The 12,911-nt window shown below is 36.0% G+C and overlaps 1 protein-coding gene across 2 annotated transcripts in view; it reads right to left on the bottom strand.

Annotated features, from left to right (window-relative positions):
- The window catches only part of LOC126845588 (dachshund homolog 2), a 92,097-nt gene extending 83,928 nt beyond the window's left edge, over window positions 1–8,169 (bottom strand). For both annotated transcript variants that reach the window (XM_050584314.1, XM_050584313.1), the window contains exon 1: window positions 6,936–8,169. In XM_050584314.1, coding sequence (XP_050440271.1) covers window positions 6,936–7,702 — 767 coding nt within the window. In that variant the 5' untranslated portion in view covers window positions 7,703–8,169. The remainder of the gene's footprint in view (window positions 1–6,935) is intronic.
- Window positions 8,170–12,911: the final 4,742 nt, after the last annotated feature.

Raw genomic sequence — 12,911 nt, 5'->3', positions numbered from 1 at the left:
ATAGTTAGATTTTTTTTTTTTACCCCGATGACGTGTGAGCTGCTACTGTTATGTATTTGTCTTGTCTACCGTACCGTAAGCGCCCGCTGTATAATATAGGTTCAACTTAGTTGGTTTTTTTTTTACAATTATTATTCAAAGGTTTTTCGAACATCATGGCGTCCGTCTGTGTACAATATATATTATAGTTTTGTCAGTATGTAAGTACCACTGCACACACTCACAATGGACACACGATGGTAATCCGCTTTTGTACACGTATACTGTATATAATAATAATAAAAATATAAAGTGAACGGCGAGAGGCGGAGACACGTAGGTATATACGTTTAATGTTCTGAGCACATTATAGAAAAAAGGGAAGGGGGAGAGGGACGACACGTCGGCAATGACAATACAATGACAATAGTACAGTATTGTATAACACAAGCGGTAGGTACATCGTATTCGAAATTCGCCATTTTATTTCCACAATGGAGTTTTCCATCCGACGATGCTCCGATAGATGTACGATGATAAGTTTTTTAACCGTCAAAATATCTCAAACAGAAATATCAATTAACGGTAAATCATGGACGGCTATAGCGAGGCATAAGGTTGGAGTCTAATTCGGGGAGCAATTATAATAGAATTAATTTTTGTGGCCGCCAATTTTTTATATGACAACGAACTATTTTATGGAAGAAAAATTTAATAATTAAGTATTTTTATTACGAAATAGTGTTTGGTTAAAAGTGTTAAAATCTACTTAACTTTGTACACATTATAATATTATACTTAACTCAAGGCACTGTTTTATTAAATTGAAATTTGTTTAGGTATATTTTAAACTGTACATAACATGTTAACACAATATACCTATCGAATTATTTTTAAAGAACGGAAATTTTTAGGTAATAACCTTTTAACCGGAACTAAAAAATATTTTATTCACTCGGTCATTTACCTACGATAATTCTATCCTAATTGAAGAATTTAAATCGAGAATAAGTGTAAATATCAAAATGGCCACTGATAAAAATTATGTCGGTGTGATTTTGTTCATAAATTAAACTTTGAAAAGAGACCAATTCATGTGGGAATTTTGTTAAAATTTGCTATTAAAAACCACAATTGTATACACTTATTTACTATACAAAACTCGTTGCCTAAACGACCACGTGTGATTTTATGAATACTCGATTTTCTGCCAAAAACATGATGTACAAATATTTTGACACTACCGATAATAATATTGTGGCAGCTAGTATTAAGTATTTAAAATATCAATGACACGCCATATAACTGCGTGTTCTACACGTGTATTCGGTTACATTGTAAAATAATGGTAGTTAATAGGAATTTGTTAATTTTATATCTACACTGGTGCACCGCTGGTGTTGCAGCCAATTAAAAAAAACCTACACGTTTCTGCCATTAACGGAAATTGTGCAGTTCGCAACAATTATCTGTATCAAGTACTCAGTGGTGTGTTACCTAGGTACTATGTTATCACGCGTATAAAGCTAAAATTGATAAACGATATTATACTAGCGTACCACGAGGGATCCTATGCCGCCGGTGGGTTTTATCAGCAGCCAACGATCGAATTACCACCTTTACCGTAGAAACATGCGTCGACGAGATGCTTTCATTCATAATAACTATAATATTGTTATATATTTATACATATATTCATTAGCGGGAAAACGCGTTATGGGCGCCGAGTGGTTAATTAAACATGCGGACGATTACACACTGAATGGTGTTATTTTTCTCCAACAACACTGCCATGTTGCTGAACGCTAGATAACGAGCCACGTCCTGCCCGTGCAGTGCAAATAGGTGTTTGAATATAAAATTTAAAAAAAAAAATATATATATATATATAATGCGGCGACTGTCGAACAATTTGACAGCGTTTTATCATGTTTGTATATACGATTAAAATGCACCTATAATATAATAAAAGACGTATAAGCGATTCAAGCGATATATATGTAAATATAATGGTTTGGGAAGTAAATTTTGTACCGGTTTTATAATAAATGGAATATAATATGAAATCCACACGTCTTGTCCCACGTGGAGACAAAAAATTATAGCGTTACCAGTATAATATATTGATGTGCGTATATGCATTGTAGACCATCATTATACCTCTATCCTTAGTGTAAATATACAATCATATATAATCTATATCTAACGTGGTGCACATAGCTAAACCAATTTATTGTTGTATTATAATGTAGGTGTTATACATTTTATGACAGATATTTTAACGGTATTATAATATGCCGGATTTTGATATTGTATAAATATTTTTAGCCAAAATTCAGCGCTAACGAGTTTCTTTGGCGTTTACTATCTATATGCACATACTGAGACCACATTTTCTATTGAACAGTAAAGTATAAAAGCAGGTTTTCGAGAACGCTTGCGATATGTGGCGCTAAAGTTGCTTTAGTACGCTATAAAGAGAAATCACCGACGGAGATTTGATATTTAGTGGCCGTTGTATTTTACAATTATTTTTTAATTTCCCCGTAAATTTTTCCTATTCTAAATTAGACGGTCTATGAAATTAGGTTTTGGCGGCGACGGCCGAATTCTCCAAAGCCGCGGGAACCACACCACGCCGACGGCCGAACCGCGGTAACGGGCGACCGCAGTAGGACTGGAAATGAAATGGGAAAAACGCCCGTTGCCAGACAGACCATAATATTATCATATACGTACAATAACATATAAATATATAGTGTGTGTGTGACTGCCACGACGGTTGCCAATGCGATTGCGCGCGTTCATTCGGAATGGAACAAAACTCCCCGGCCTTCCATTCATCGTGCACAGCCACAACGTGCGCCGTAGTAGTAGTAGTAATGGTAGTCTGTATAGTATTCCGCAATAACATTTGTACGATTGTCTGACGCCCCCGACCACCTGTTGGTGGCCGCCACCGAGTTTTCCCACTGCAGTAACAATGTCGTTTGCTGTGTCGCCGCCGTCTCTTTCCCGCCACACCGCACTGTACATTTCCCGGCCTCCGCCTCGGTCCGTTTTCATTCATCCCGCAAACAACGCGCGTTATCCCGCATCATAGCGTCTTCCTCGTTTACGGCTAAGGAAAATCTCAGCCGGTGTTGCACCAACCCGTTTCCCGTTTAAATTGATCGCATCGTCAACGAGATGAGAATAATTAACGCCGAGTTGTAATAATAACTGGAAAAAAAACCCATAAAGTAGATAGCCAAACGAGAACATTGCGGTTTCTTGTGCCTACTTATATATATATGTATATTATGTAAGCTTGTTACTAGCGTATATCGAATTCGAAAATAGATTACCCGTTTTTTTGGTTGTTACTTATGTGCAGTTATTACTATATATTACTCAATGGGAAGCCGAGAGTGCTCATAGACAACAAAAGTGACTTTTCTTTAGTTATAAAATGTTAACATATACAATTAGGTACCTATGCACTTTACCAGCTGAATATTAATAGGCCAAAACTATTGTTATTAAAGAAAACATTTGTCAAGTTAGCTCAATAACTTCAAGGTAAACAATTAAAACGCGTATAATTGTAAAATGTATACACATAATATGTATATTAAATAAATATATATATATATATATATATGACTGATCCAACCGATCGGTGCCCATGATGATTTCAAAAATACACCAACCAAACTATACTCTCTTGGACAGTGGACGGGCTGAGGGTTATTATGGACCGTCATTCATAGTTTTGACTCGTCGGCAAGAATAAATGAATATTTAAAAAGTCCATGACATGTGTGTATACCTACCGGCCGTGTTCATATGGCTCCCGGTAAACGTACTATACGTCATATTATAGACACACACACACCGACAAACGAGAGCAACGGCGATAACGATAATTACTTGTTGGGGAATTTGAAAAATAAGAAAAGGAAGTAACTCTTTATGGTATCGGTTTTTAAGTTTCTTTACCCCATCCCTCCGCCATCGAAGAAGATGGTTTCTTTGCTGACACAGGAAACAATAACTATACCGCGCCGCAGCCTATATGGTATTCGAAAAACGTTTTATATACTGTGTATAGATCATTTTTGTTAATGGAAACCTATATACTATGTAGTATATATTATTGTATACATGGGAGCAGCAGCCGGTATATATTTTAAGCGGTGTGAACCCTTTTTGTTGAACTGGCTTGTTTTTTTTTCTCTCTAACGAGTGGCCAACAGTAGATCGGGTTTCTGTTGTATATAGATAAAACGCTATTACATATTATTATTATTATTATAGGTCTATATAACTAATACACGACGAGCAATACACTCACACTGATGTATATGTCCTTAAACGTCTTTGTACATAGCGACCAGCTAAAGCGGAACCAACGAGTAGCGGCTAATATAATATACTCAAGCAGACAACAACAGTAATAATTAGTCCTGCACACAAATTAGTTGGGAAATTGTTTTGTCCGAGACGAAGGTTCCCCTATCGCTTCTTCTCTGTCCATATGTATATAAATAAATACATAATAAATTGTACACTAACTGCAGATACATATACTAATGTACACACTACACACAGAAGTAAAACAAAAAAAAAGAAGTACAAATTAGGAGCCGCCGAGTCAACATTGTAACTAATTATTATTATTTTTCGAAAAACATTAAGCGACAGCGTCATATTTTAAGTATATTACAAAATATAGTTTAAATATTTCCCGGTAAACTCATTTCTAAACATAAAATAATTAACCGTCGCGCTTTAATTATATTATTGTGTTGCACTAATAATGGTCAACAATAAACCGGATATCGTGGGTATTATTAAATTCTGTACACCGCATTGTCTTGTCATTTAATAAACTTATTACACTATGTACATGTGTATATAAGAGCTTATGTATTTTCGTATAGTGAAAGGGCAATAATGCGCAGTTTCTTTTTGGACCGGGACAAAAATCAAACGGGCAAATCCGTATCTGTTATGGGCGTGTTGATGTAAGTACACAATGATAATACCTGTCAATATGTACATTTTCTATACTCGGGTTAGTTATTCGTTTGAAATCTACAAAATACTGCGAGGTGTGCGCGGTCGTCGTTTTAAGTTAAAGCAAAATATGTCGAAAAACATAAAAATAAATACCTAAATACAATTTAAACAAACTATATACGATAAATGTGTATAATTTTATTTTATTGTACATAAAACGTTTTTAGGGAAAAACTTGCAATACACACTATTTTCAGAAGCCATTTTGGAACACATTAGGAAACTAGTATTAAACATTAATGCATGCAAGTACCTAAACATGTAGGAGTGCTCGACGGTAGCAAGTATAGTGTAGGCGCCCATATACTCGTATGTAAATTATAGTATAAAACGGTACCTACTATATAAATATTTATATTATATTTGCGTATCCGCATTTATATAATTTCCAAAGAAACCTATCGAAGCTCATACTCAGTCATTGCACACAATTCTCTGCCCTACCCCCATCTCTTCCTTCAAAACATATTATTGTATACTAATAATATAATATATAATATTTGTATTTAAATTCGAACACGGTACTGCATATATAATCGGTTAGGTTACATAAAAATGCATATAAAAGGGCGAGCAGTGTCCGATGAATATTTATATACATATTTACCATGCCCAGGCCGGCTTAATTGATCTATAGCATGCTCCTCAATCGCGTGATCCGGTGCAATTTTATTCAACGCCACACACATACTATAATAAACTATTCCTCCCCGTTATACGTTTGCCCCAATGTATGTCAGCTTTATATGTGTGTGCCAACCCTTTCGGATATTTTTTTACCCTACCGGCGACGATTCGACAAGTTTTTTTACCTTTGACCACCGCCACTATAGCGCCCGTATATTCTACATAATAATAATAATAAATAAAAAAGCGCTTGTAACGTTAATATTACATTATTTTGCCGGCGCTTGGACCTATATGACGCGTGCAAGTACAAGCGCGGCCATGTTAAATAGCAATTTTCTACGCCTATTGACCGCGAGCACACAAATGCAGCGCAGACATATTATATTATATTATACGGGCGAGCCCGGCGTTCAAAAATTCATAAGACACAATATATTGTATAATATAAATAATAATATATATATATTATAATGATTTGTCTAGTGAAGCGAAGCAGTTTTTAGGTGTACAGAAAATGATGGTACGGTACAGTGGATGTATAATATATTATTAACCGCTATTAGTCGGTAGAATTAGCACCGGAAAAACAGTGTCAAATGCCGACATGTCTTATTTTCAGTAGGTAATCGAAATTATTTTGGAAAAAATCACAGGCGGTAGTATCTCCCAAGGGTGGTAAGCATTTATATATGATTTGTCTGTGCTTTTATGTGCAAGCGGGTATCTGCAAGCAACACGTGTTTTTCACCCTCCGCAAAGCTTTTGAGCGTTAAAGGGGAATCCCGGTGCAGTTAGTATTGTATTGTTGTTGACTGTTGTTATATATACTGCACTCTGCTCGGCTACTGAGCTGCCGGTGTGCGTATTGTGGCCATTCAAAAACGTAGCACGCCACCGCGTTTATCTCTAATGATAATGTACGTATAACGTAGGTGTATACCTACAGGTATAATACGAAAGATTGTTATTAGCCGGGTGGTTTTATTTTTATTTTCGAAGAGGTTATAATTATTTCTAATGTCGAGGCGTTCCGTTGAAACCCGTGTAAGTAAGTGTACCCGTTTAAGGTGCTTTTTAAGATAATGACAAAAATTATAGTTGAAGTCCTTTTGTTTTTGGGGAAAGACCTAAAAACAATATTTAATTTGTATTTTTTTTTTTTTTTTGGCCGCACATATTGTCACTAACGTATAACACCGAATGTATAGTGTACTCGATGATAAGTCTAATATTATGTATGTGAAAACTACAAGACGGCTTACCTCGCTGTGGTGCAGTCTCTGTAGAGCGTGTCGAAGTCCTTGCACGAGAGCAGTTTGCACCTGTTCACGCCGGGCTGGATGGCGCCCATGCCGCGCAATATGCGTACTTGCTCGACGTTGCACACGAGCGGCACGATGTCCAGCCGCTTGAGCTTAGTGTAGACGGTGTGCAGGCCGCCGACCAGGTGCTTGAGAAACAGTTCGAACGCCTGCGGCAGGCACAGCATCGTGTCACCGCCGATCATGAACGCGGCGACTTTCTGTCCGCGGTACTCGACCAGCTTGCATTCGTTGGCGGCCGGGTCGGTGCTGCTTATGGGCGGAGGGCTGTTGTAGGACCGCGGCGGCGGCTGCAGCGACGGGTGCTGTTGTTGTTGCTGTTGTTGCTGTTGCTGGTGATGATGTGCCATGGCCATCAGGTCCAAAGGCGATGAGTGGTGCACCAGCGAGTTGAACAGTCCCATGGGTATGCGGGAGGCAAGCGAGCTCATCGAAGACACGGGCGGTGCGGTCTGCGACGGTGGGCTCATGCCGCGTGTCGGCGTTATGATGGCGTGGTGCGGATTGATGACGCTCATCATGGGACTACTGCCCCTGTCGTCCTTCGGGCTGCTGCCGTCGGACTTGCCGTTGTTGACCGCCGACGCCTGCTGTTGCTGTTGTTGCAAAATCGGCATTTGTGGCGGCGGACTGGTGGACACGTTGCTGCTGCGGTCGCTTCCGGACGCGGCCGATTCCGCGGCGGCGTTGGAGGATTCCATAATCATGATGGCTGTTCGACGGTGCCAGTAATTATTGTGACTGCAGCGGTATCAGGTATAAAGTGACCGCGGCGGTGATGGCTGCGGCGACGGCTTTTTCGACAATACAACGACTCGGCGTGCGAACAAAACGGAATAGTAACTTTGGGCGGGCACTCAAATGCAGCACATTCGCGTGCGCAGTCACACTCGCACACTCGCACGCAAACACACAAAAGTCGTACTTTAAGAGTTTTTCGCTATTCCGATTCCACCATGCGCGCAAAATCGATTCCCCCTCGTCCCGGTTTGTATAAATATAAGTATATTTATAGGTACAATTAAATAATTAGAATAATATACTGTTTGTGCACGATTGCAACGACGGCGGCGTATCGCAATGAGTGCGCGCGACGCGTAACTGCCGGATTGCAGCGACCGGACGGACGTACGGTTATAACGCGACTGTTGCGGGCGCGGCCGATCGCAGTACCGTGTGGCTTGCCGGCAGTGACATTGTTGGCGGCGACGACCGGTCGGAGCGCGCGTTGCGTTTCTGTTCTCACCGCGCCGGCTTCGCCCGATTGGTTGTCCGAACCGGCCACGCCCGCCGACCACCTTCCCCCCGCTCGACCGACGCTCCACCTCTTTCGGCCGTCGCCACTTCTCCGCGACGCATCTCTCACAAACGTACACCGCAATCCTATGTACTATATTATAATAATAATAATAATAATATATATTATATGATATGCGCGCGCTCGTTTCCAGTCCGTCTGTACTAGTTGGTGGCGTTTCTTCGTTTTGCTTTTACCGCCTATTCCGCCGCACTCGATCGTATCGGGTATGCTGCCCCCGGCTACCGCCTAGGGATAGACCAGGGGTGCATACCACCCCACCCCGCTCCGTGACCACCGTCGCCCCTTATTTTTACACATTTCTCCTTCGGAAACGTCGTTTGGCTCCTCGCCACATACACACGCCTCGCGGGCCGGGACAAAACCCCAAAAAGAAATGGGTCAAATAATAATAATAATATTAATAGCCAATCGAAAAGAAAAAAAAAATTAAAGCGGACCCGTTTTTCGTGGTCGCGAATCGATTTTCGTTATCTACCTACCTTACCCACAATCGACTACCCCCGTTCTTCTACCCCAAAAAAACCCCATCTTCAACTCAAAACCTTATGTGTTTGACAAAAATATACGCGCGTATTCATAATACGTTGCTGTATACATCACATTAATATAATATATTATGCATATTATATTTTTTATACAACTTTTTTACCATACACAATGATGTTTATTCAAAATTCAATTGGGATATAAAAAAAAAAAACTCCGCGTCCATCGGTCCGTGTGTACCCAATGACAAAGCGTTTTATCCGCACTCACCCTTTTTCCCGTTGACAATGGATAGGTACACGCGTGCTGTAAAATTCAAAAATAATTATTGTCAAGACTCGAGAACCATAACTGATGTATACATATTATTGTTGTTATTATTATTATTATTATTGTATTATAGAACTATCGCGTGTGTGTGAAATTTGCGCTGTAAAAGTGTTTGTTAATGGAAAAAACGTCAGATGCGAATAAAAAAATACTCCAAGGGGAAATTTATTTTAAAAACGTCGAAGAAACAACACGACCTCATCAACGAGAACTAAAAACAAAACTACGGAGTTTTTTTCCGAGCAAATTTTCTTAATAAAATATAGCTATTTATTTTAATTTGATCGACTTACGTTAAGCCTAACAACACGAGTCCGTTGAACCTATACGCGTTCAATAATAAATATTGAAAAACCATTAAATATGTTTCATATAAGAATTTTTAGTCGAAAATTAACAATAGTTAAAATTGTATAGTCATCAAGTATATGAATTGCGTCGTTGCATCGAAAACAGAAGCCCAAAATAGGCTTTATCTTGACAGTCTACAGGTAAATAGGTCTCATACTCGATCCAATCATAGACTACATTATCATAGACTAATAAAATGAATCAAGACAAGGAAGTGAATGAAGAGAAACTCATTCATTATTATATGGGATTTACAAAGCATTACGGCCTCTCTTCTATTTCCTAATCTATTAAAAAAAGCAAAAACGTAAGAAGATTTGAAAAAAATTTGATTTTAAATAATGAAAGTCTCTTTAAAATAATTCATAAAGATTTGTATGCTGGATGATTAAATTTAACTGTGTTTCTGCTACTTATGAACCTACTTGTCAACCTATACCCATATATACATTTTAAAGTATATTTATTTATTTTTTCTATAGTACCACTACATTGATTTACTCGAATTATTATTAATTTTTTTGTTTATACAATTTAGGTTTCTATTTGTTCAAATCCAATAATTATAACCTTTAATTTGTATACAATATTTATTTTATAAAAATGTCGTTAATTAATCATTATGTTTATATTATACAATCGTAGTATTATAAACTTTATCTTATGTGTGTAACTTTAAGTTGTGATTTATTAATGTGACAACCCGTTTAACAAGCACCTAGCAATGCTAGCCTAACGTTATATCAATACAAGTTGTTCTTTCTCTCTTAAAGTGTGGGGTATAAAATATTCAGTGATAATGTTAAATAATTTATATAAGAACAAAGAACTTTAATTGGTAATGACATGGCAATAGAATCAGTTATATATACCCACGCTATTTGATACCCATACATAATGATAATAATTATTATTATTATTCAAAATGTTATTTACAGTCTGTATTAATTAGTGCAAAAAGCAAATGTGTTACATTATAAAATATGTATCTATGCAAAATGTCAACCAAAGTCTATAATCATTAATATTATAATTTATATTTATTACTTTATTTTAAAATAAAATTTGTATCATCTCAATAATTATCTCGAGATTCGCATCAACCTCATTTGTTTGCAATAAAGGTGATTCATTGGGCTTTGTCGTACATAAATCCGTGACTGGTAAATGTTTACACAAGAATTCAAATTACCGATTTTTTATTTTTCTGTCTTTATTTGAATACTTTATCCTTAATTTACTGTACTGTATCGTACTTACTGTGTATTAAGTATACTTAATACGTTTTAATCAGATATTTACCGCGCGCGTTGGTGCTATGGTGGCTATGTAGCTGAATAAATGTCACAGGTACCGTTTGCTTGTTATTATATTATACTTACCGTACCTATAGTCATTTTAAAACATGACTGCGGTCTGCGTTCATCCGGAAAATGCAATAGGTAGTAATAGCGTTATAACCACAACACTAAAGCCACAAGGGACATCTTAAAAACGCAACGGTATATTTTAGTGGTAGAGCGAATTTACAATTAGTAATGGTTTATTTCTTTTAATGACAGTGGACAGTTTTGCTTAAATGGACATTTCAAACAATGCGATAAGTACATAATTATAATAATAGGTAATAATATAATGTGTAACAAATAATAAGTCTTCGTGTAAATATTATGTTTATCAAAATATAATGTACACTAGTGTAACGGGTGGGTAAATAATTAATATTTTTACTTAAGTTCTCAGTTTCAACTTTCAATACTTTATACAAGAAGTAAACAAACAACTTTTTCGTTAATTTTATTATTCGAAAACGTATACCGTCTTTCCCATGTATAAAATCTCTATACGAACTACTTAACGAAAATGCCAAATAAAATCTACTCATATCTAATATTAATACAATCAATGTATTATGTACACTCTGTGTGTGTATAACCCTGTATGATGTTTGTTGATCAAAATAGTATAGGTATATATATAATCTCAGCGAGACCATCCTTGTATATTGTAGGTCCCTAGCTATTATATTGTTTACAGCGATTCAATATATATATGAAAAGGGGGAGTAGAAAAAAACCCTAAATGTGGCCTTATAATATTATTCGGGGGCAATTGAACAAAGCGGTTACAGTGTTTCATTTTTTTACTCGCGTTAAAAATTGGTCCCTAAAACACATTTTGATTTACTACAGCTTCTCTACACACCCCGTATGTTCGTTACATTATATATTTTAACCGACATATCCCATTATTTCATAGTTTTGAAGAGCCTTAGAGGTACACGCAATTATGCGAACAACTCGGTTTGGTGTATATTAGAATTAAATTAAATGTTGGGGCATCCGAAAGGGGTGGAAATAATACAAGATTATTTATATATAAATAAATAAATATTTCTCAACAGATAAGCCTAATATTTATAGTGAGTTTATACTTTATATTATAGCATGTAAAAATGCATTAATTGGGAAGCGTAATAATATTTATATAAGTATTTTATGAATGTAAGTTTTTTAATTGATAAAATATATGCCCAATACAACAAAGGTCTTGTTGACTTTACTGAATTAATAAATAGTATTGTTGACTGAAAAATGTATAGTTAAGTCAGTTAAAATTTAGTTAGCTTAACTTATTATGTAGGGTCAAATATACAGTGTCTGGTTGTCACCAATTTTTGTAGATGCATCCCGATTCATAAAAAAATATCATTAACATTAAGTTAATAATATTTTTATGAAATTTTGTTGATATACATTTTTGAAACAGATTTCAGACTATTTGTTAAAGTCCCAAATTATTTAGATAATATTTTGAAAACGGTTTTAAGCAGATTTTTCTTAATTATATTTTACAAAAATATATAATCATTATTAATTAATAACAGCTACAATTTGTTAAATTATATTTAAACATTTTAAATGCCTATATTAATAGAAATATCACATATAAAAATTGTAATGTTTCATTAATATTTATTTGTTTATTTAATATTAAAAAAATGTAATTTTTATAACTCCCGAATTGTTTTTAAAACCTAAAAAAAAATATTTTACTGTTCCACTATACTTTATCAGAACATCTAATCCTATTCAGAATATTATTTTTCTACTAAGAGAACACAACAAAAAACGGATTGTCAATATTAGTATAACCTAAACTCATTTAGACCTATGAGTATCCCGTATTATTATAATTATTGTGTATTTAGTGCTGTAAATAAAAAGGTATATTTAGGTTCTAATAAATACCTAAAGATGTACCTACCAGTTAATAAAATTGTCGGAAGACTATATTCTGTTATATTTTATTGTCCTAAAACGATAGGTATAGGATTATCCCGCTAATTTATTTAATAGAATACACCTAATGGGCGAGTGTTCTTATTTTTATAGAAGCCGCAAAAGAATCGAGGCCAAACACGTGGT

Source organism: Adelges cooleyi, unplaced genomic scaffold, assembly GCF_023614345.1.
Source record: "Adelges cooleyi isolate 19-005CV unplaced genomic scaffold, UGA_ACOO_1.1 ACOO_flye_CR_arks_rails_tigmint_CR_PRNA_8, whole genome shotgun sequence".
Lineage (NCBI taxonomy): Eukaryota > Metazoa > Arthropoda > Insecta > Hemiptera > Adelgidae > Adelges > Adelges cooleyi.
Note: the sequence above shows the minus strand (reverse complement) of the source record. Positions and strands in the feature narration are given on the sequence as shown.